The sequence below is a fragment of the Coturnix japonica genome, chromosome 8 (genome assembly GCF_001577835.2).
Source record: "Coturnix japonica isolate 7356 chromosome 8, Coturnix japonica 2.1, whole genome shotgun sequence".
In the NCBI taxonomy this organism is placed as follows: Eukaryota; Metazoa; Chordata; class Aves; order Galliformes; family Phasianidae; genus Coturnix; species Coturnix japonica.
In genome coordinates, this window is record NC_029523.1 from 21243878 (window position 1) to 21268969 (window position 25092).

At 37.7% G+C, this 25092-nt stretch overlaps 1 protein-coding gene across 3 annotated transcripts in view; it reads right to left on the reverse strand.

The window, feature by feature from the left end:
- Positions 1-816: 816 nt before the first annotated feature.
- The window catches only part of FAF1 (Fas associated factor 1), a 129810-nt gene continuing 105534 nt past the window's right edge, over positions 817-25092 (reverse strand). For all 3 annotated transcript variants that reach the window (XM_015870465.2, XM_015870466.2, XM_015870467.2), the window contains exons 16-19: positions 18470-18550; positions 17958-18035; positions 14485-14700; positions 817-4001 (exon numbers count right to left, since the gene is read on the reverse strand). In XM_015870465.2, coding sequence (XP_015725951.1) covers positions 3918-4001; positions 14485-14700; positions 17958-18035; positions 18470-18550 — 459 coding nt within the window. In that variant the 3' untranslated portion in view covers positions 817-3917. The remainder of the gene's footprint in view (positions 4002-14484; positions 14701-17957; positions 18036-18469; positions 18551-25092) is intronic.

A 25092-nucleotide genomic window follows, 5' to 3' on the forward strand; every position in this document is an offset into this window, starting at 1 on the left:
GTTGGTACCGGTGTGCACACAACCTATCAGTGGACTGCAATGAACAGTCACTGGAAGAGGACTGCAGAGCCCATCCCAGACAAGCGCCTCAGCCGCTCACCAGAAAAATCGTACTCCTGTTTGAGAATTCCCTGTGAACAAGCTTAAAGAATTATATTGCCTGGCAGTCAAAAAGCCTTGACAGCAGGGAGTGAGTACACACATCAAAAGTAGCCTGTGCTATTGCAGTCTTCTAGCAGACTTTCAAAACACTGAAGATTCAGGCTTTTTCTCCCCAGGCCCATGCTAACCAGAGTCTGGGGATACTTTGGTGTCAAGTACTACTCAGTTAAAAACTCCAGGGGACACTGATGGTTAGACCATCACTACTGAAATAAAGATGTACCTTGCGCTGCCAGATGTTGGAATAAAGGACTCAATGCTTATCTTGATAGAAGGCCTCTGTGCAGTGGACCTCGATTGGCACGAAGCACCCTGGGCTGGCACAGAGCAGGAACACTCAGCTCCACTGATTAACAGTGTTCATTAGACATCTCCACCTTTAGCCTTTCTGTCAGCCCGTGGAACCATTTTCTGGTTCTGCCTGGCAGCAATTCTTCACGTGTATTCTGTAGGGTTTTTTGGTTTGATTTCTTTGGAGAACTACTTACTTTTTGGCTGTGGGCATTCCAGGGAACCTCAGTCTTCCTCTGAATCATTTAAGGAGTCTGACCACAGCGCTCAGTAAGGCAATGCTTCTGTGAATCCAGGTCACAATGATTTTGTTTTTCTCTACACACGGAAGAGCGAAATCATATCGCTTTTTAGTAGAAATAGTACTGTAATTGAAAATTTATTTTCAGTTTCTAATGGCACCGAATACGTACAGTTTACGAAAGCCAAAGTCCTTCTCTGCTACATTAAAAAGAATAAACAAACCCCCAACACAGCTCCATTAGAAACTCCCTTGGCACTCTCACTAAGTTGAAGAGCGCTTATGTGGAGAATACACAACAAACACTTGTGCTCTGCACATTCTCTAATGGAGACCCAGAACAGCAATGTCTACAGGCAGGAAGTTTCCTCAAAAGCCAAAGATAGCCCCAACTTCACCAGCATGCGCTGAAGGCCAAAACCGAAAGCCAACACATCGTACAGGATTCCATTCATTAACAGTAATTCCTTAAGACTTCAAACTAATGCATCAATCACATTAATGATAATCCACTAATGTGAGGAACCTGGAGATAAAAAACGTAGCATCATGGATACCTTCCGCAGTAACAGCGTTACAGTTTTAGGTTAATAAGGTTAATACTGAATTAGAAAATTAGTCTGTAGAACGACGAGAGGATTAACCATGTCAGCAGAGCACATGAAGTGAATACCACGGTTTAAGAGAGCAGAAAATGATGGCAGAGAATATTAACATTTCTACACAGAAAAATGGTTTGCATTGAGGATGTAATTTAGAAAGGTGACCAGATGCCTGCTTTGTGAAATCAGTGTTTAAGGACCAAAAGTCATAAACGCTTTATTTAAATTGAGTGATACATTTGTTTTGGCAGAACACACCTTCTATACTGCTCCTGATCCACTTAGCAGAGGGTAGAAATGCCACCACTTTCAGCACGTCCAGCTAAGTCTCACCACAATGTTTTGATAACGCCAGTGTATTTTTCAATATGAACAAAACAGGGGAAAAAAGCCCTAAAAGTTGTCTTAGAACAAAAAGGCCCAACAAACCCTGGGAGCACCAACTTCAACACATTCAACAAGTAACTCAGGTCACGTTTGATAACTTTACAGAACTAGTATCAAAGTAAAGAATATAAGGTCAAAATACAGAAATGAAGCTGAATGAGAGAAAACAGCCTGATGAGATCAAACAAAAGTCAAACGGAACGGGTTAATAGGAACAAGTTAGCTGAAAGGTTGCTTTTCTTCTGCAGCAATATTTCAGCAACTCCTTTCCTCAATAGCAGCTTAGAAAGAAGAGCTAATCTGAAAACAAAAAACAAAGAAAAAAGATATGCATCACTTTAAAATCCTGCTGTATGTGTTACTGTGTTTGTAGAAACAGTCACCCCAGTTTGCAGCCTATGCTCATGTCTTATTTAACAAATATAACGGATCCTCTACCAAGAAAACAAAAGTTGAGCAACAAAGCACCTGCATTCAGGCTTCCATTACACATACATTTATCTTTCCATCGGCTATGAATTCTTTTATTTGTGAACTGCAAATGGTTAAGATTTGCTTACACTTCCAAGCCTTTAGTTTGTCACAGATAATTCATTTCTAAAAGTGTCTGATGTAGCACTCACTAATTACAGAATTACAAAAGGTAGAATAAGGCTTTCCCCTGCTCCAAAATTTATATTTTTGGTAAAGGTAACAATATATCAGCTTCACTAACACCCTAATAATAGGCATACATATAATTTTATATCACCATCCTTCCAAAGAAAAGACTAAAGACTAGAAGATGTCTGCAGCTGGTTTTTGCTTAGTATGAGATTTCCAAAACAGAACTCTTGCTACGATAAGCACTGTGAGTTACATAGAAACAACGTGCCAGGCACTACCAAATAAGTTTGATCAGCAGATGACAATTCTGCAGTGCTAAGGCGCACTATCCTGTAAGCCCAGACTTCAAAACAAAACAAAACAGAAACAAACAAACAAAAATCCCCCAAACCAGCCTGTTTTGATGCACGTTTGGCATCAATTGTACTTTCTGATCTTAGACTCGGTATATGCTTGTTCCATGGTTGAGATATTTAAAGTACCAGATTTCTCCTCATCAGACAGCAGGTAGCTGGTGCATACATTGCAGACAACAGAAGTAGGATTTCTTTAATTTGAAGTGGGATTTTAACAATAATCTATTGTTAAAATGTCCAAAGTGTGCAATAGTAAGGCAGATTTCTTGTTACACCATCTCTTGAGATACTCATTGTTTGATGAAATAAACAAGGTTCTTTAGAGCAATGGAGTAATAGGATACAAACAAGCGCCAGAATGAAGGAAAACCACTAAAATGGGAACTGCCATTTCTTTCAGAATGAGAAATAAAGAACTTCTGTATCTGGTATTTGAAAGGTTTTTAACATCTGATATTCAATATCAGCTGATTCCTGAAGTGTTGGCAAGATACCAGCTTTCTGGTCCTGGCCATTTCTAATGTTATTTAAATATTCACATCATGCAATAAGCAGTTTCACACACTGCAACGTAATGGAAAACACTTCCTAAATGAATCAGAACTGAGACCCAAAGCAGAACCAGTAAATAAATACCTCGCATATATGTCAAACTATATTCTTCAAACAAAACCTTACATCTTATCAAAGAAGTCAGAAAGTACTAACAAAAATTATATGCTTTCTACTATAATACTGTTAAATTTCCATGGCTGAGAATGTCCTTTTATTTCTTTTTTTTTTCTGCCTTTTTAAATTAGGTGACAAAGTAGAAATTCAAACACAGAGATAAAATGCATATATATGAGAGCACTGGCTCAGCGAGATATCAAATATACAGCATTCTAGTGTCAAAAGTACAGGCAGAAATGTCCAAGATTTCTTGGTGAAAAAGGGGCATTTGAGGAGTAAAAATTCTACTTAACAATCACTCACATTTTAACAGTGCATTAATTATAACAAAAGCTGGATGATAAGTGAGCAACATAGTCATAATGTTCAGTGTTCAAAGCAGAGCTTTATTCTCTGCTCATTTAAACGAGGTTGAAACATATACTCATGTATGTGGAACTTTAGCTATGTTATTTCAGACTTTCAGGATTCTTGCAAGAGGCAAAGTTGTGACATTGAGTTGAGTTGGCTGATAGTACAAGATGGTGTTGATGAAGTGTTCCTCTCGATGCTGTGCCTCTGGCTTGCCAAAAGGTGATTAGTCCTACAATCTTGTCTGATCTATTCTTTCGCCTCTAGGAAAAGGGTTTCTTGAGGATACAGTTTTACCTCCTGTAATGATTTATTTGGATCCAGCTGGGTGACCTGCAAAGACAAGAATGAAAAGATACATGTAAGCAAACTATTTTGAACTGCTTATCTTCACAGCTGAGATTTTTCTTTTACTATAAGAAATCTGTCAGTGATAGTGGAAGTTGTCAGCACTAATTTCCAGAATATGGAAGAGAAATGAGTAGAACTGACACACAAGTCCACTGTGCACCAAGTCCAGAGCAAGGCAAGTGGTAAAAGCACCCTGCAATAAGCAGAGGGGAGAGCAGGAGCTTCCTCCTTTCACTGGGAGCAAGGTGCGACATCAGCTCACCATCCGGCAAAACTGCATCATCTCTGCCCAACTACTATAGTGTATATATATTATACATATATATGTGTAAGTATAATATGCCTACATACCATTTACATTTACACAGTTACATGCATACATTCATTGTTACAGGATTGTTTACTGGAGTCTTGACTTCTTGTCACATTTGTCAAGGTACGCATACAACGCAGGTGGGCACACAGCAGAACTCCAGTGAGAGATCATTTGTTTTAAGCTATGGGTATAAATGCAAACCCACACTCATGAACACTTTTCCTAAAGTTACATTTTTTTTTAATACCATTTCACGTCTCTGCTTTCTAAAATTATTCTCTGAAAAAAAATTCAGCCTCGATCAAACAACATATTATGAGTTAATAGAAGAAATGATAAAAGTTGTATTTTCTTAAGCACATAATTTACCACTCCTGTTACCAAGTAACAGAAACAGTCCTGTGCCTTTTTTCTTCCCCTCCAGACTAAAACAGACAAATCTAAAATACATTTGTATCTCCATTGTTTCACTGGATAACTACTCTTGTTGAAATAATGAATTACCCTTAAAAAGCCTATCGCTTTCCAAGTCCATCGAAATCAACAGTTTCACCTTTCTGACTGCATATGTATGTTTTAAATTCTGTATGTGTGTATTTATATATAGCTATATAAAAAACAGATGCATTTCACTACTCTTTTCCAGAGCAGGGACGTATTTGCTCACACTTCCAGCACTGTGCTGAGCTATTGCTAAGTGGCTGAAGAGAAAAATAATTTGTAAAAACACCAGAGTCAATTTTAGATTCCTATTATCCACAGTGCAATTATGCATTCCTGCAGAGTTGCCGCTTAAATTATTGAAAGGTTAATATCTTAGAAAGCAAATCTGTTATGTAAAAAACAGCCAAAGTAGTGCATTTAAGTTTGTGATTACGAAAGTATGCTAATTAAGTACCGTGTTGCATTTTTTGATGCTTTAGTATTCTACTACAGTCCACTGCGCTCCAGCACAGAAAGGGAGGCAAACAGGAGTCTCTGCAATTCACTGCACATAATGTATTGTGCACCTGATAGAAGCAGTTCTCCTTTATAGTTCAAGCCATTATCTAATCAGATCACTCTGCTTTAAAACCCTACAACCTCTTTCTGCAAGAAAAAGTAGGAGAGAATAAAAACAAATCATCCCTGCATTTGATAAAAAAAACAATGAAAAGCAAATGTAGGCAATGAAAACAATATTCCAGACTGTAAGCGCATGGAAAATAATTACTCACTCTTACTATTTCTATTTTTTTAATTATTATTATTATTATCATAATTCAAGGTTCATGTCCTAATCTGAACCCTAAGGTTTGCAAACTTCAAGTACTTCAGATGTTAACAACATGCAATGTTCTTTCCTCACCGACCTTATGCTTAGGAGGTTGGTTAAAAGCATTACGGAGTACCTGCAGCAAAAGGACTGTGCAGATTTTCACCATAATTTCAGCGTGCTGCTTAATTCACTGAGGGACAGCAGAGTTTGCAAATGTTTACACCATTACCCAATTAACTAACAATATGGCTCATGCATCTGTCAACAAACAAAGCTGTTGTTGCTTTGTTTTAGCTCCTTGGCATTTTCTGTTCATATAGGTCGCCATTGTACTTAATTATCACACCATAACCCTTCTGCAGCTTCTACTTTGTTATTTGTGGTTTGTAAACATGATGCTCACTACAAAGAATAGCAGCCTTATTAGTGAATCCACCTCCCACCAAAACAAATGGTTTCTCCTGTAAATATATGAAATATAAGACCTAAGATGCTTTGAAAGTATTTTTGAATAGACTTAGAAACCAAAGAATTATGTATAATATAGATGAAAGATGAGCTGTAACCCACAAAGATGTGCCCAGTGCAGCATATAATAAATTATATTAAGTAAATTTATGTGGGTTATTTCACAATGTGAAGTATTGAAATATTTTCATATTTAAATTTGTGCACTTGGCTTCATCAGCATTAGGACACATTCTGGAGTCCATTTCAGTGCTGAGACGTTGCTCTTATGTCACTGCACTGTGTTCTGCTCTAAAGAGCTGCTCACGTTATCCAAGTTACACTGCCTATAAACTCCATACCTGTATTGCTTAAAGATTTATTGCATATTATTGGCAATCATGCAGGAAATAATTTAAGCATCTATTTATGTATTTAATCTCATTTGCTTGTATTGGACTCACTGGTAACACAGGTACCCATGATGCTCAACTACGTACTTTTTTGATTAAGGTTGCAAAATAAATTACATTAAGCACTCAGCACTTGCTAATCAAATCTTGCAATCGAGCTATGAAACGTTTCAAAGTACATTTCAGTTGGTAAAATAGCGTTTTTCTTCCACACTTATGGATAGTTTGATAGGGCCTTATGCCCTGTTGCACTAGAGCTAAGATTTCATCTTTTAATTCCATGAGCTTCATTATGTAACTTGTGCTGGATTGGAGCATTATTGCAACAGGTATTTGTTTAAATGAATTCTGCGGTCATTATTTCAACCAAGCACAAAGTAGTTGGTTGAAGTACATCCGCAGCACTTTGAAGTTTGACTGATATATGACTATGCAAACCCACCAAAGGATGGCTGTGCTAATTTCTGTGTTTCTCTTTTAAGAATGTAGTAACTACTTAGGCTTTAATTTGAACAAATACCTTGTTTATGCTGCTTAAAAAAAACAACTCAGTGGTGAAAAATATTACTAGTATAAACAACATTTTGCTTTGTCTCCTATCACTTTGGTATGATCTCTGTCTTCCCCTTTGCTGTTCTATCCATTCAATCGCACGCTCACATCCTGCACAGCTGTACTTTTACAATTTCAAAGGTGTGGTTCCTTACCCTTCCCAATTCCACAGGGAAAAGATAAAGAAAAAAAAATAAATGGCTTAATGCCCAGGAAGGTCATTTAAAAATAAAGGATCAAATACACAATTATTATGACACTTACACAAGCAGTAAATATCACACCCTTCACCTTTCTCTCCACCCTAGGACAAGGATCTGATTCCTGAGTAGCACAGCCTCTATACCATTTACACACGCATGAATACATTTAATGAATCTAATGGACAATGAGTTCTTTTACTCTGTTTCTTAATCCTCCTAAAGTATAAATGCAATAGAAATTACTTAAAGGCACACCTGGTAAAGTACCAGATTTGTTTAAAAAAACCTGTATTTTCTAAATGACACACAAATACAGTGAATTCTTTCCACATATTGAAATATCCATGAGCTCTATAGATAATGTCCAACTTGTGCAACAAACAAAAGCAGGGTTACTTCACATAAATATATGCAATTAGATCTGGTTTAGTTGAATAAACTTGAGATAATTTACATCTGAATTGAGGAAAGCCATCACAAATAAGGAAAAAATAAGTCATAGTAAAAGACTTCTAGTCTCATTCTAACTTCAAAGCCTTAACGCAGATACATCACACTCCATCTCATTTCACTCAAGTGATTTTCTCAAAACATTGTTTTAGATTCAGCGTATTTAATAAGCCCATTTACTGAGCAAAGTAACAGATACCGATAAGACAGAATGCTGATGCTATAGCCTGTACTTTGAGTAAGCTTTCCAGTCTTGGAAAAGCTCTACAGCTGTCTGGGATACTATCTGGTGTCAGCGGTCAGCAATTGATCATAACTGTTATACAGAGAGTTTGCTGCATAGATTATAATCAGTGCAAAAACCTTAATTGCATTACTTGTCTTTTTAGACTGTAAAATGGGGGAAAAAAAACAACTGCATTCTTGGTTTTATAAAATGCTACGCATAACGATAGCATAAATAAGCAGTGTCAATAAGAAGCCCAAGCTGGACGCTGCAGTGTTTCTGTGGAAATGTCTGGTCTATTTGGTGCTTTTAAAAAGTCCAACATCATGAATTCATGATTCTACTGATTTTTTTTTTTATTTTTATTTTTTTTCAGATTGGGAAACCTACATCTCCTCTGTAGAACAAAGCTTAAAGGAACATAAACATGTTTCGTTCTTACGTGCACATAAAAGAAAAGGTGACACTGATGGTACCAAAATATCACAGAAGTTGCCTTATACATGGAGTGCAAGAAGTCGAGGTCAGCGTTGGTGCCTGAGCTGGATGAGCTGTCTGCACACAGGCAGCAAATCCCAGATTCTGAGGGCAGAGCAAGATGCTGGAAAGCTCCCTTCAGATTTTTTGTTGGTTTTTTTTTTTGTGCCTTCTGTTTGGTTTGAAATCAATGATTGATTTCGTAATTCTCTGATTTCTCAGAAAAATAAAATTAAAAAAAAAAGAGAAGCTGATGGAATGGCCTGGAACGCCTCTTTTCCTGACAAAGGAAAAGCTCCATCACCTTCACACTATTTACTTTCAGTTTTCTTGCTGAGTGTAGAGAAGATTTAAATAGTGGCATTTACAGATCAGAGCATTTGTATGTTAAGTGTCCTTTCTGCTGTGCCAAGGAGCACAACAGTCTGCTACTCATGGGCCCTGCTGCCAACGTGCTTACACTGAACTAACCATTATTCATGTATTTCATTACTGAAAAAATGTGCTAGCTACAGAGACGGCAGATCCTGGCCCCAGAATTACTGTAGCTTTCACTGTAGGTATTGATGATGTGCTGAAAGAAAGCTGTACCTTCTGAAAGCCTGCACATATACAAACATATTGTGTGCCTCAAATGTACAGCAATCGTAGGTCCCAAAGGGGAATGGATAGGAACGCAGTCACTCACGTGAGAGCGAGCCACGATTGGATTCATATGAACTTAATTATAACTGCATGGAAAAACAACCCAAAAGGATTTTTATCAAGTTCAAAGGATTAAGATGTTCAGATAGCACAATGGTATCTACAGTATAACATTGTGATTGGTAGATAGGTAAATAGAATGAAAAGCGCGCCTAAGACTGCTTTGGTGATTTAGTCTGATGTATTACTTCTGCAATTACCAAAACAGCAGGAGATCATTAAATTTTCTGGTAAGCAGACACAGCATTCTTAGTATCATAGTACTACAAAGGCTCTTTATTGGTATTTTATCATTACATTTTCTTCCTACGAGGGGAATAAAACCACAAAACTGACATTAGGCACAAATTCTGCAGGAAAAAAAGTGAATGTCTTCGGGCTAGTTTATGCTCTATCATGGCATATCCAACAGCAAAGCTCTGTAGCTTAACTAAAGCATCTTCCTCTTAACAATAACCCGCCTCCCCTGAAATAAATGTTTGTAAAATGGTGCAGTGCTGAATAAAAGAACACTTCTGGTCAGAGGGATGTGCTTGGATGGAATATATTAATCACGTGGCTGGTATTAGTCATTGAGTTAACTAATGAGGATGACTCAACTAAGAGCTCACATACAGCACCGAGCATTCAGTTCTCTGGAGAATGCTTACTGTAGTGAGCCTTAAGTAGAACAGCTTATCTGAAATGTGCTCCTATTTGCTGAAATTGGTTAAACATTCCCCACACTCAGACGGAGTTATTAGACACAGATCAGAAACTATACCCACCTACAGAACACAATGATCTTTAGAGGAAACGAACTTCACATCTCCTTTCAGTGATCTTATATAAGAAGTGATTTAATCTTTCTCTTTGGGTATCACAGTTATGCAAACACTAGGACTACAGAACCTGGTTGCAACTATACGTGCTCCTGCCCTCTGGAATTCAAAAGCTATCAGTCCAATCGTTCCACTGTTAACAGGCAGAAAGACCAGAAATTACGCCCTTTGAAGAGGCACAGGAATATGCTAGTCTGGAATGGCCAATTCACTTAGACAGATTCTCAGTGTCTTAACTAAGCTAAACATAGCTGCTCAAATAAATAACATAATATAACCTCAAAGAGAGAAAAGGCCAGGGCAGGCAGTATTGACATGACAGCTTTAACTACCAGGAGGAGGGATGCCCAACTTTGTAAGCACCTCTGGCCTCCTGCAACTTAGATAAAGTCGATAATTACAAGCCATCATCAGATATATTGCCCTGAATAATTTTATATTACTGTGAATGAAAACAGATAGGCACTATTTTATATAGTAGGAAATATAATTAATATTGCTGTTTAAATTACATGAATCATGTTACATTTTATTCTTCCCAGTTCCTCCTTGTTCAAGCTACTTTCCCAGGTTATGCGAATGACTAAATACTAAAACTGCTATGAGGTAGAACCACAATAATGCATGAATCCCTTCTCCAGCTAGAAGGATTACTGCCACCAGAACAGTGAAATGAACAACTGTACTTGGTTTCGTCTTACTCTGTATTTCTATACAACATTAAGAATGGTTCGGCACCAAATTTGCTGAGATCCTGCTTGCCTCTAATTTAAATCGACATTTGACTTGAGTTACATTCATTTTCTATGCTTTCAAGGGACACAGATTTTTGTTTCTGTTTATTCAAACTGCTGCTGAAATTGGTTAATTAAAAGGATTTAAAAAATCTTAATACCCTAAACAGAGCAAACTGGTTCTGAATTATTAAGCAACATTTTAAATGCATTTAAATAACCTTAAGTGACTGAACTGACACCTGATCCTAAGCTCTGTCTCAGAAAAACAAAATGTGAAATACTGTACAATCTTGGCTTCCAGATACAGTAAATAAAAAGCTTAAGTCTCTAATGCAGTCTGCCAAATGCATTCTCCCAAATACATAACTAATGTTCCACTTCGAGGAGAAATGAGCAGAAGAATTTGTATGCTGCAGCTTTGATTTTATAGATGAAATTAGTAAGCTCAGTCTTTATTTGCTAATGAGATGGACTTGTGAGAGCATTCCAGGACCTCACCTTCTGATGCAAATCACAAAACTTCCATAAACGAACCATTAATCCCAATAGCACTCATTTAGGTGAATCTGTTCAGCACATTTAAAGAACAGCTTCAACTAGATATGGTACATTTCAGCTTTTGTTTCCTACAGAGTGATCAAACATCCAGTCCACAAGACATTAGAGAGTTAAAGAAATACTTCTACAGATCTCCACAGACAGAAGTGAAGAACAGTTCATACAGAAGGTCTACAGAGCTCTGGGAGAAGACAGATCCTGCAGAAAGCAGGCTGAGATGACTGCTGAAATCAGTGTCTAGGAAGGCTTTGGAGAGAAGGGGACTTGATAGAAGGCCTGAAAGTTGACTGAGCATGCTAATACGCTCAGCGTAAGCTCTCTTCTGTTACAGCTGAATGTGTTTTGAAGATTAGAGTGACTGTTAGAAGAAAAAGAACTATGATTCTAAAATCAGCAAGTAAATTTAAATAGCATATTCATTTACTTCCATAAAGCTTTTGCAGGTGCATTTAAGAATAAGGCAGAGAACCTGCCATACTGCTTTTTGCTCAGAAAGATATGCTTGCCAAACATTTTCTAATGCAGAGAAAACAAATTACCCGTGTGGAATAGCTTGTTGGTATGGTATGCACTTCTGTCTTGGTTAAGGTACTGAGAAAGGAGGTGGTTAATATCTAACTTCAGTGCTAGTAGAAAGAACAACATAGTCAGTGACAAAGACCCAATAACAAGTTGCTGCATGTGCTTAAATGCTTTGGAATGTCACTGCTGCTTTAAAAACTACAAGTAGTGCCTAGAAAAGGTTAATCTGCGTATTTACTCATGTGTAGAAGTTTGTATTTACAGTAGGGTTATGATACCAACTTTAAGTTAGCTAAGGATATCTGTGTAAGCAACTGGAACACAGAACTAAGATCTAATGAATTCTTATTTACCAAAGAAGTAAAAATACCTCGACAACATTGTATCAGGACTGACAGCTTTGAAAAGCCTAATTTGAAAAACAGGTAAAAATTCTTCTGACAAGTTTCCCACCAGAAAATGTTGATTTGATTGAAGATAATCCCCTCATTTCAGACGCTTCTGGGAGCGTGTATGTTATTGTCATACAGATTAGCAGAGAGGTAAGATTATTAACTTGAGACGAAATGTTTTCATCCAGCTGCAGTGAAAGCTCCAGAAAGTAATTCTCATAACTTCAAAACTATTTTTCCCCCCATAAACATTACAGTTTAAATACAGAAAGTCAATTTAAATGCTTTTTTTTTTCCTTGAGCACAAGCACTGCAGGTACTCTATTATTTTTCCCCCCACAGACATCAATGGATGCCTGTGACACACACAGCAGAAGGGTCTTGTCATCTTACACTGCATTTTTAAGAGGCTGTATGCCACAAAGCCTGAGGTAACAAAGGTAGTTAGCAGGCTTTCAATGCATTCATCTTTTCTTTTTTTAAACAAACAAACAAAACTCTGCTCTTTGTGGACTAAAACAATCCCAGCTTTCCCAGTCTGCGGAACATGGCAGATGTCATTCATAGTTAGAAACCCCCTGGGGATTTCTTTCTATCTGTTAGTTCTGGTGGTCATAATGGCAACCAGATTCATACGCTGCCACTGAGTCAAATCAGCATGAATCATTTATGTGACTCCTCAGACACGGCACTATTAAGTTGGAATCATAGCAAAAAGATGACAGGGTCTTGCAACAGACCAACAGCTCTGCAGCCTGCCATAAAATTCTTCTGCCTCACTGTTTTTGCCCTTGTAAATTCACAAATTTACTGAAAGAACTGCCCCATTTTATATTAGTGGCCTATCTTCTTTTCCATTCCTTTTTTGATTACTCTCATTTGAGCCATCCGATCAATTAAAACCAACAAGGATGTGACTATATACAGATACAGCCAGTCCAGACAGTGAGGTTTTTAACTAGAAATATAAAACATTAGAGTAAGGTGTTTATAGCTTTTGTAAAAATAAAACTGTACTAAGACAAATGTATCACAAGCGGAACGCTTCGACTTGCAGAACATTTTAAATGCACATGAACATTGTGTTCATTGTAAAAGATTCCTCTGTTGAGTGAACTGAATGATCTATGCTACTGGAAACACAGCTGATTCCTAATCTTTGGTTCCACTGGAAATGACATCACATGCTTAAGGAATAAAGTTAATTAGTGATTAATGACATTCCCTAAATGCTTCGTCTTAGTCTGACTGATTAAGATTCTCAATATAAGACAAGGTGGAAGAAAAGCAGCAAATACTACAATGTTGTTTACAGAGTTATGCCAAAAATCTTCAGAAATCACATCCACTCTCAAGGTCGTAGCTTGTTCATGACATTTGTTTCTGTAATGACATTTTCTTCCCCTTTTGGAGTACTTATATTACTTGAAACACTTACAAATATGATGTTAATAAAGCAATAGGTTGATGTTACAAAATATTACCATCACCAGACCAGTCAGAGCCCTATTCCCAGCAAACTTCCTCTACTGGCAGTGATGAGAAAGAAAATGGAAATACAACTCAGATACTGAGTTCCTTTGATGAAAAATGGCTTTACCAGTCACCTGGGGATTCCCCAGCCCAGAGCTGCCCCAACTCATTTGCAGTATTGGGGGTACTATGGCCAAAATCTGCTGTATTTCACCCATCACTACTTGGCTCAGTTTGTAGTCAACTCCATATTACCCGCTACCTTCACCTTTTATGCAGCACCTCCTGTCATCACTGCAGTTAAACCTACTGACTTACTTGTGCTGTAAGGTAAGGAATGACTAGATAAAAAGTGAAAGTTAAATTTTAGTAGAGTAATAGAATCTAATAGAAAAGTAATAGTAATAGAGAATAGGCATATCTGGAGTGAAACTGAGTAACCAGAACATAAATATCCACTGATAAACCAACAGAATTGAGTTTGCTTTTGTAAGCAGTATGCAGTATTGACTTTGAAAATCAGTCCCAAGCAAGCACATCATCAGAATTTGGAGGTGGGAAGCATAAATGATTACTTAGTTGTATGATGCAACAGGTAGATAAATAATTCATCACAGTGTACTGATTAGCTCAAAACCACTTATTATCTGACAGAGCCTTCCTCCTCACAAACCGTTTGTTTCAGAAACTGAACATTTTTTTTAATGTCATTGGGAACAGATTTTGCAATGCAATTTTGTATGTAACGTGGCAGCACTGTTAGGTTAGCATCTGTCTTGCTCACAACCATGGAGCTTGGCAGCACTCTAACTTAGGCATACGTATCTTTTACCTTCTCTCCTGTAACATACTGTTCTTCTAAACATGTACAACTCAGAAGCAGCAGTATTATTCCTGGAAGGTGTATTTACTCACATCTCTCCTCGGAAAGGTGCCCAGAAGCTTGAATTCCTCCCAGGGATATCCCTTGGAAGCCACAAAATCAAAGACAACCTGCAGCTTGCTGCTGGCCAGGAAACGTCGCTCAAAGAATTCTCCGCTGGGTGTCCGGATACGCAGTTTGCTGACTGACTCGGTGCTTTCCTCTTTTGGTTCTGGAGGCAAAGACTGCTCAAGAGAGAGCCTGATAGCCTGAGGAAAAATAACCATGTAGGATGCAATATTAACAAGTGAAAAGGATAGAGAGCTTTTTTTTATGTTTAAGCCTTACAGAATTTCAAGATATACCATAGTGTTCCAGAGCCATCGTTATGCTTTATATCTCAATGACTAAATCATTTCTATTCAGGCCTTAACAACAGCCCACCAGACAACTAATAAAAATAAATCCTTTTTTATAACACATACTATTGGATCTACTGCTAACACACAAAACAGATAAGCAGTAATTTAATCATTTGGCAGAAAGCCTTGAAAAATTTGAAAGAGAGTAATTGTTATGCAGCCAATTGCTTCCTTAACAGGTATAAATTACAGGTAGTACCAGTATTTCTTGAAATGCACTTGTTATCAAACTGCCTTCCTCAAAAACAGAGTAATTGACCATTGGCAGCAAAGACAGGACGCTTGGTGGCAGTTTGGAATAAGAAGAAATGTATGTAGATTGACTGTAAATAAACTAAAACCCTGTTAGACATAATAGAAAATACCATGAAGACATATTAGATACCTATAGTATACACTAAAGTTGGAGTAGTCAAAGAAAACTGGGCAAACAAACATAGGAGCATTAAGATTTTAAGACAGAAGTTATTATTATTATTTGCAGGATAGTTATTCCAAGCATATTGTCTGAAACAACACACAAACACCACCACCACCAAAGATACCTAGTATCAGACTGCTGCAGTAGGTGGGCTTGATTTTCAACATTACCAAGTGTTGTTGGCCCTCCTGGACTCATCGTACTTAAAAATTAGACCATACTTAGAAAGCAGTCTTGCTAGCAGTTAATGAGAATCTCATCGAATACAAAAAGCAGCGTAGTAATTCCTCCTCCAAAATGCACCCCTCCAAAATGAAGAGGCAGTGAGGCATTGATTCACCTGCATTTGCAAGGAACTTTCACAATACACAGTTGCTATTTGTGCCTTTGAAAATCTCCCCAAGGTCATTTAGCTACAGAAACCGATGGAGGATGATTACACTGAAGAGAAAGGAATGGGCAAGAGCAAGATCATGAAGCCTTTTAAATAGCCTACTTCTTACACACGAATCTCTAAGCAAATTATAGCTCAGTATAAATATTTATACATAGAACTTGAGTTCATTTTTGCTCATCTACTACGAGATTATATTTTAAATAGATTCTATTTTAATTTTCTCTCTCTCCGCACTCCACCACCTGCTTACTGTCTTTCTGTTTTGACATTTCCCCACACAGTATAACAACAGATGCTACATTATTTACGGAACCCAATCAATTATATTATAGAAAAATAAACAACAGTAGCTCATTAGAGCTCTTTTCTTTGTGCAAAGAATGCGTCGCTCCCCAAAGTAACCAGTCTCCCAGGCTTCAATGTGAAATGGCAGTTTACAATGGATATTCTGTACCAGCAAATCAAATGAGAAAACAATGATAAGATGGATCACATTAATAACTCTTGAATCTGAACAAGCAATTTCAGTTTTGTTGATAAAAAGATGTTCGGTATGTGAATAGCTCAATAGTCTGATTTTAAATATATGAACTGAACATAAAGGCACTTCTGTAAGTAAACATTGTTGCAGAACAATTCAGTATAAGTAATCTGTATACTTGAAAATGGGAGTGTTAGTAAACATTATTGTTAAAATCCCTTTTGTTCTACTAAGCAAACAGATCCTATTATTTTCATTACTGCAGCCTACATTAAAACAGGGAAGCCCACATCTACTTTGATAGCAGGGACTAGTTTTGCAGGCTTTACATAAGAAAACAGTTTTCAGAAGGGCAGTGTGTAAGAGAAGGTTCAGGATCAGATACACCAAAGCAGAGTGAAGTATTCTTTCTATGCATACAAAATCACTGAAATAAATCAAACACACTCGTTTGAATCTGGTCATGGATTTCTCAATAGTCTGATACTGCTACAGTACTAACTATTCCAACTGCTATCAGGCTCACAGAATGGCAGCCCTTTAATTACTCTTGACAAAATTCCCACAGTCCAGTCCTGTACGTTCCTCATCTGGTTGCATTTTATTATCAATTCTTCACTTACGTTAACAACAGGAGCTAAAAAACTCATCAGATACTGTAGGATAATGAAGAAGAAGTGAACTATATTTCTACCAAACCGCTGAATACGATGGTTTTGACTGAATCTAGTATTTACAATGCAGAACTGTTTAAAAGGATTTTGAATGCTTAAGTGGTTCAGATTTTCTAATGCAATCATCTTGGTCAAAATATATATGCAAATGCATTGCTTATGAAGTTTGTTTATTGGGTTTATCTTAGGGAATAATAGATGCATTGGTAGCCAACTTTTTTCAGTTGTGTAATGCAATTTTTTCATACATCAGCAAAGTACACAAGACTGAAATGTCAAGTATGTATTTAAGTCTGGGATGGGGGGATGAGGAAGGCAGTGATTTATTGGGATTCTACGAGTTCCAAGGACTTGAACGAAATGGAAAATTAAATGAGAATATAACACCAAATTTCGAATCTCCATCAGGGATGGGAGGAAGAGCAAAGAAGTTACACAAGCACCACTAAAAAAAGAAAAGGAACTCTCATATTTCATATAAATGAATAAATATTTAAAATATACATTTGTGATAATATTGAAACAATACTCAGGAAATTTATATTCAGTTGGGATGTTGATACAACTTTGCAGTCATTAGCAAATTCCTCACAAAATCAATGCCTAGAAGCCAAAGGACAGCACTCAGTCAACTCCGCTTTCAGTCAATACATTTATGCGTGTTGAAAATTTTATTCAAAGGTTTCAAGGTCCCTTTAAAATACAAGCTACCTGTGTTCCACAGCAGCCCTGTAAGGACATCTATTTCAAGATCATAGGACAGCTGAAAATACTCTAACAATGAGCCTGTTTCACCTTTCCTTTGAAATGTGGAAGGGCTGCAGGGGAAGAAACATGGCTGTAACACAGCCCTTTTTCCTTCTCTTTTATACTATATTATGAATTTGCCAGGGGGTAAAAAAGAGTTAGCCACTAATGTAAGTAAATTCACGTACATGGTAATTTATATCTACAGCGTATGCCTATACTGTTTTACACACATAGATGATAAGAAATGAATACAAATATTAATTTGAGGTTCACATTAAAAGTACGCCTTGAATTAAGGTTACAAAGTGTGCTGAATGAAAGCTGTGACCCCCAGAAGCACCAAGAATCCAGAAAGCAGCTTGAAAAAGTAAAGCAGCCCACCTCACGTTCCTCCTCCTGTTCTTTCCGAATCTGTTCCAAACGAAACTGCTCTGCCATTTCTCTCTCTTGTGCTTCCCTCTGAGAAACAGACACAAACAGTAATCACACATGTGCTCACTTCACTTTCCAGCATTCTGTTTAGTGGTGCCCATTAAAGCAAGGAACTTCTTAACTGTTCTGTTGGAACAGGAATGGTTCATGGATGACTGACATATCTGCATAATATAAAGCCACATGAATAAAACCTTCACAGTCCTCTTGAAGCTTGTTAATGGAAAGTAATCTCAACTCAACTGTCGTCAAGAATTTACTGCATTATTACGTTTGTTTACATATATTTTGAAATCTCCATTTTGAACTGTCTAACCATTTCATTGCCACTTAAAGCAAATATGGCTCCTAAAGCAAAGGTCTAATCTTAAAAAGCAGAACTGAAGGGAGGGAATCTTCTGCCCCACAGAGATTTCACGACTTGTGATGAGATTCATATCCCAACATGACCACACACACACCTTTGCTCTGTCAGCTTCAAGTGAAATGCGGTACGCTTCATCCTGCTCCCTTTTCACATTCTCTCTGGCTTCACGTTCGTCCTGAGGAAGAAGAAAATGAAAAATGAAAAAGAAGATGAAAACTGGCAGCACACGGTGACAACTGGGACACACATCTTTATGTTCACCACTATTTTCTACTCTCAGTGACTTAACAGTAATAACAAAATATTTGATATTTCACAAGGATGCCAGTCATGCAGCTGATCGCTTGGCCTGCTCTGTAGCATGGAAGGACATGGTGTAGTTCAGAGAACAAGGCAGAATGTGAGCTCGCTTTCTGCTCCAACTGACAGCAGGCAAACACTCGTCCTTCATGAGGATGCCTGCTGCCAGGTCCTTCCTGGGTAAAATTGTCCTCAGAAGGATCTGACTATGGTCATGGTTATTAAACATCACCCAGAGACCTCAACTCATAAAGAATACCACAACGTGAAAGTAACAAGCTCTGTACTGAAGTGTCTCACATGGACAAATAACATTCATCTGAATGGACTGTTCCACAAAAAGGAATCTCAATGGAAGGAGAGTACATCAACTGGTATTGTCAGGTTATGCAAACATGCTGGAATGTTCCTCAAATGAAACTCCTTAACATTTTGGTGGTTAAGGACTCCTGAATTTGCACATAACTGTAAGAGAGTTAGCAGAGCTAACTAAGCTACTTCAGTTTACCAAAACAAAACAAATAAAAACAACCCACCCTCCGATTGATGAGAAACTGCGTGCTGACTTTTATTCTACATCATAGAAACTGCCTAGAAAACTTGAGAAGTTACTTGAGATGAGCCCAGGTTTCACTTCCCTATAAGGACCTTCACTGAGTAATTTCTGGAATCAGTTTAAATTACATAATCTAGATGGCACCTTCAAAAAGTACTGACTATAGATTCTACCATAAGAATATAAACATTAATTCCAGACATTCAAAACTGCATACTTGTTTCCTCCCTACTCATCATAGCCATCATTGTCCTAAAACTGGATTATGAAAAAGATGCCAGGAATGTGAAGAATTGCTATGCATGACTGCCCAGTCCTCCTGAAAACATGTAAGCCCCATCTAGAAGTAAATGACTGTACCACCAATCTTTACATTACATGGAAACAATACTCTTCTTACTGACACACATCTCAGGTCTTTCATGGCACTAACAAAGAATGTGTGAAGCAAAAAAAACCCAACAAAAGCCAACAGCAATACTACTACTACTAATAAAAAATCACATCATATGTGTTACTAACAAAATGTGAGGTTTCTGCCATATCTACTGAACATCAATAAACGCACTTCCACATCACTTTTGCAGTGACTACAAAATGACCGACTTCCATTTTCAAGAAATCAAGACGTGCACAAAGTCTTATCCTGGTTCACTTGAACCACCTACATCAGAACCAGAGGCTACACTCATAGGTGGAAGAAAATGAGAAGTTACTGAAACCCTATGAGGATTATACTACAGCACACAGGACTGTATCTTCTTAAGAAAGCAGACAGCAGGAATAGAGACTATTCAGTGATTAGTGTCAAACGTTACAGAGATATTTAAAGATTTCTACAGGCAAAGATACCACAAAAACAAAGAGACTGCTCTTTGTCAAAGAGACAACGTATGACCTGAGCATTCATAACAAAGGTGAACAAAAAGTCTCTGCCTTCCCATTTTGACTATGCAGCACTAAGGGTGGATGTTCATTCAGCTGAAAGCTGATATCCTCAATATTGAGAGTATGAAATTTCCCACAGAATGTATTCTTAAGCTGTCAATTTCTCTGTTGTAATGCATGTTAGAGATGATAGGAATTACATGTTCATGAGAGGGTTACAGTGGACCAGACAAAATATTCTTGAGTAATGTCCACAGCAACAAGACTAGGAAAAAGCTTATTGAAGGTCAAGAAGAAACGTAGGATAACATCTCCAATAATTATTCCTTGTTCATTTGATGAAGTCATCTCTAGGACACCTAACAGCAGGCATTGCCAGATGCAGGAGGATGGAAAAGCTGGATTTCTGATTGCTTTTAAGACAGCAACATCCCCTTCTAATGCTGCTTACACTGGGAAGAAATACACGAGTATAAAAAAAGAAAAAACATCTTTTTGGATGGGATATTTTGCTGGATACATCAACCTTGGGAGTTCTGGGCTTTTTGTTATTGCTTGTAGATAGGATTTAACAATTTAACCCCAGGTATTAGTTTTGCACCTAATGGGTTTCAAGGGAGATGTGCTACACTTTACTCCCATTTATTCCCAAAACTCATTTTAGGATGAGTTCTATTGCAAAGTAAAGCCAGATAAAACAAAGTGAAAAGATCAGCATGAGCAGAAGATATTTATCAGAGCATCAATGAGTAAATGGATGCTACAAAAAGCAAAACTATTAATAAAGTTTATTCACAAATGCTGAATGTTCATCTGAACGATGGCTCATCTCACTGAACCACTCCTGAGATTAAAAACTGCAAGTGCCTTAGGCTACTCATGGGAGCGTTAAGGAGAAACACCCCTTTGTCCAAACAAACCAGTTTAATAAAAGCATTAATTTGACTCACTGGAGATGACAGACTTGCACATTGTGTAACTTAAACATAAATGATGGGGAATACAGAGAAGAAAAAAGGTACACAAAGCACATCAGGCATATGGGGACGATGGACACAAAGCCGAGGAAAGTTTCTGTGGCAGCAGAACCAGAGGTGGGGAGGCAGAATCTGTTTGTATCAGCCCAATTCCAGATACTGATTTTTGTAATTTACCTTGAGAGATAAGAATGAAAACAAAAACAAAACCTTGTAGAAACAGACCTGCAGTTACTTTCCATAACAAGTCATCCAGATGGTCTTGTGGATGCCTACAGATATGGGTTGTGTTGCAGGGAAGCCTGAGGTTTATTACAAGAAGCAAAGCTAATATGCAGTGATTGCAGCCAGCAATCTTGACTAAAGATATTTTCATTTCATTTTCTTTATGTTCACTGTCATTACTTTGCATTTTGTTCAGATTCAAAATGGTTTCTAAACTCCTCAAGGCAGCAAATGTAGCTGCTGGTGGGCTGGTATGGCACACAACAAGAAACCAATTGCTGGAGCCTCGGGGTGTTATAACATTAGAAATACAAAGCTGGAAAAATTATTCAAATAAACTTTGATTACTGTACTTTAATTAGTTATAACTAGTAATCATTTGTAAATGTGCTAATTGGATTTTCAAGAGGTTACATCACAATCTTTGTTAGATGCCTGTCATCACTATTATCACTATTATCTTCTTGTGCTTTGGAATTTAATGAATTTCATGTATTTGTTTTCATAGCTTCCTGTTGTGTATTCACTATATACCATGACATACATTAAACTGTTTGATGGCACAACAAATATTAAAGGTATTAAAATGCCTAATTTCTTATGATTTTAATTCAGTTCCTAAAGAGAAATTGCAAAGGTCCTCCTGCATTGCTGATGGAAGCATTCAGGCCATTCTCTAACTGGGGAGCACAACTGCAGGAAAGGAGTGGAAAAAAGCAACTGATCTGCAGCAGGAAAAGACCATTGGATTGCAGTTCAGGAGAACGTTCACGAGGGCTGCTCCTTTTGAGTCTCCTTTGTGGCTGTGAGATACAACTTTTAAAGAGGAAAGGAAAAAAAAGCTGTTGGAAGCCAGAACTGCAGAAAGAACTGCTTTATCATCATTGCAGGAAAAATAAATACAGAAGGAAATCTCTGATATTTGACAGCAGAGAAGCAGAAAAAGAAGATATGATGATATGAAGCTCCTCACTGCAAAGTTATAAAAATAACACATGGCCAGCAAATCCCTGCCCAGTACAGACAGCTCTGAGACAGACGCACTAACAACACCCCCACAGATTGATGCAGTAATGAAAAGGTGAAGTGATATCTACTGCTATTTTAGAGTGGCTTTTTCCCATTTACATATGTTTTAAATCTCTATCCAGATATTAATTAAGAGAGACATACATTTTTCTCCTGTGGCAGCATCTTGGATGAAGGAACGCCATCTCAGATCACAAAGCAAAGATTCAGACTTTGCAGGTCTCCATTTTTCTACAGTTTACCTTCATTTTCCAGTTTAAAAGTGCTTAACCACCTCTTTTACAGCATCAGTCCAAAGCAAATCGAAGCTTTTATTGGGATTCATAAAAGTAACATTTTTCAAGCAATTGTAGGTATTTAAATTCCACCTTGAAGTCTAATTTGAGAGCAGGAGTGTGCTAGTGTTACATAACTACAATAAATATGATGAGAGACCTACTGTTACTTAAAAGTGGACAAGTTGGACCAGCTGTGTAACAGTCAATGCTTTTACAGTAATAAATGTTGACAGCAAAAATAAAAAGAATGCATTACTGAGACATCATCAAATGAGCCTTGTCATTACATGGAAACTCCACCCTGTATAAGCTTGTCAAAAAGTGTTACTGTAATCCTTTGAGAAGCCTCCTCCTCAGGCAACAGAGAAAAATGCTTAGGATCAGCCCAGAACAGGTGTGTTGTACTGTAATGCCAGTGTTTAATCACAGATCTCTTCACATTAAACTCACAAAGGAACTAACTTGGACCTACGTGGGCCCATCATGCAATGCTGAGATGATTATTTAACTATCAAATTAGAGCAAGCAGGCAAACAGAATGTTTGCAAATGGACATTCCAGGGCGTACAATATTTTACAATTATCATTTTTCTTGTCCAAGTCCAGCAGCAGGTACTGACACTTAAGAGGAACTGATACCCTGCACTCCTTTCAAAGTCAATCCCCAATAAATATCAATTCACGCCTTGATCAACATTGGCAGAGGCCAGTCCCCTGCTTTGACACCCTCTTTCACTTACAGAAGAAACTCTTTAGTGGCATTTATTTCCTCTTTGAAAAATTCCCCAACCCTGCTGCCCAAACAATAGTTAATGTATAAACATTTGCAGTGTGGGACGGAGGAGTAGCATGGTTAGGAAAGTATTTCTATTAGATGTACAAAACTTTTTGTGCAGCCTATTATACCACTTGGAGCCTGAAACTCATAGAATTTGGACCACCTGTAGTACCTCAAGATAAGCATGCTGGGTTACTTTGACTACATACACACATCTCAGTATTTTCTAACGTGTTTCTCTGGAGACTACATAAGAAAAAGCTTTATCAGACACTACAGATAAACCCTTAAATCCAATCACTGGTTAAATGATGGAAATATGTCCTATTTTGCCTAATTAAAATTGTATGAGGCTAGATCAGTAAATTTTATTAATACACGGATGCAAAAGCACAGGGTTTAGCTGGCCATACAATCACACCCAGTAACAACATGACTCACTCTGAGGTGAGCTAAGTTGGTGACAATGTTCAGAGCATCCAGCCTACAAAACCTTGACGATCCACAAGCTGACTGCAAGGCGATGCCTCAACAGCTACAACCAGCATCACAACAAACACCTGTACCATTAGAAAGCTATGGCAACAGTCATCCTGTACTGAAATAACCATCAGAGGGCACTGCAAAACATGCTGTGCTAAACAGAATTATGCAATAGCTGTGTTTGACGCTTTCATGGGCATGCAAGTTAGAAATCCAAAATGGAGAAGTTCAGCTGTGTAAACTGACTCACTGATGCTTACATGCTGTTATTTAAAAGTGCTTTCAGTTCAATTTCTCTCTCACACACACTTCTGTTTACAGCAAAGCTATATAGATGACTTCTCTTTTTAAAGCACAAAAGAATTCTCAGCTTATCTTCTTGTGGTTTTACGATGACTTACTGTTGCTATTAAGAAAACAGTAACAGAAACCGGACTCTGTATCCTGTTTGCCATTGCCATATTTGGGAAAAACATGTACCAACTGCAATAAGAGCTTAAAAAAGAAAAGGTGATGATATCTGAATACTGTAAGTTGTCAAGTACAAGACTTAAAGAAACCGACATGTTATGTTTTGAATCATAAAAAGCCTCTTTTTTTCAGGTGAAGGCCTTCCACTGAGCACAGACTGCTTGCCAACTTCTCTCCCTAGAATACCTTCTGCAGCCATTTTTCATCGTTAAATGTCCTGCTTCAAAGGCAGAAGTTTCTGTGATCACCTTTCCCATGTGAAGCCAAGTTTACAAGTAAATATCCTATTTGTGCCTGGAACTCACAGCGCCTGAAAATCTGCCACCCCTTAAGCTTATGAAATTTTCTATTCGTTTTCTGAAAGTCAAGGTGTGTCAGGAAAAAAACAAAATTAAACAATAATACTAAACTTCTCACTGGGAAAGAAATGTCTGCGGTCTCTCAGTAAGAAGTTAACAAAAGGAAATGTATGGAAAAAAAAGACTAAAAGAGACTTGGATGAAGATAGACTTTAGAGGAATATCTAATGTTGTTCTGTTCTCCCTATGTAGGTAGAGCACTCAGTATAACAAGTCATGAGAATCACAGAATTGTAGGGGTTGGAAGGGACCTTCTCCAAAGGAGACTCCATCACCTCTCTGGGCAGTCTGTCCCTATTTCTGTCACCCTCAAAGTAAAGGAGCTTTTCCTCATATTCATATTGAACTTCCTGCCTTCCAGTTTGTGCCCATT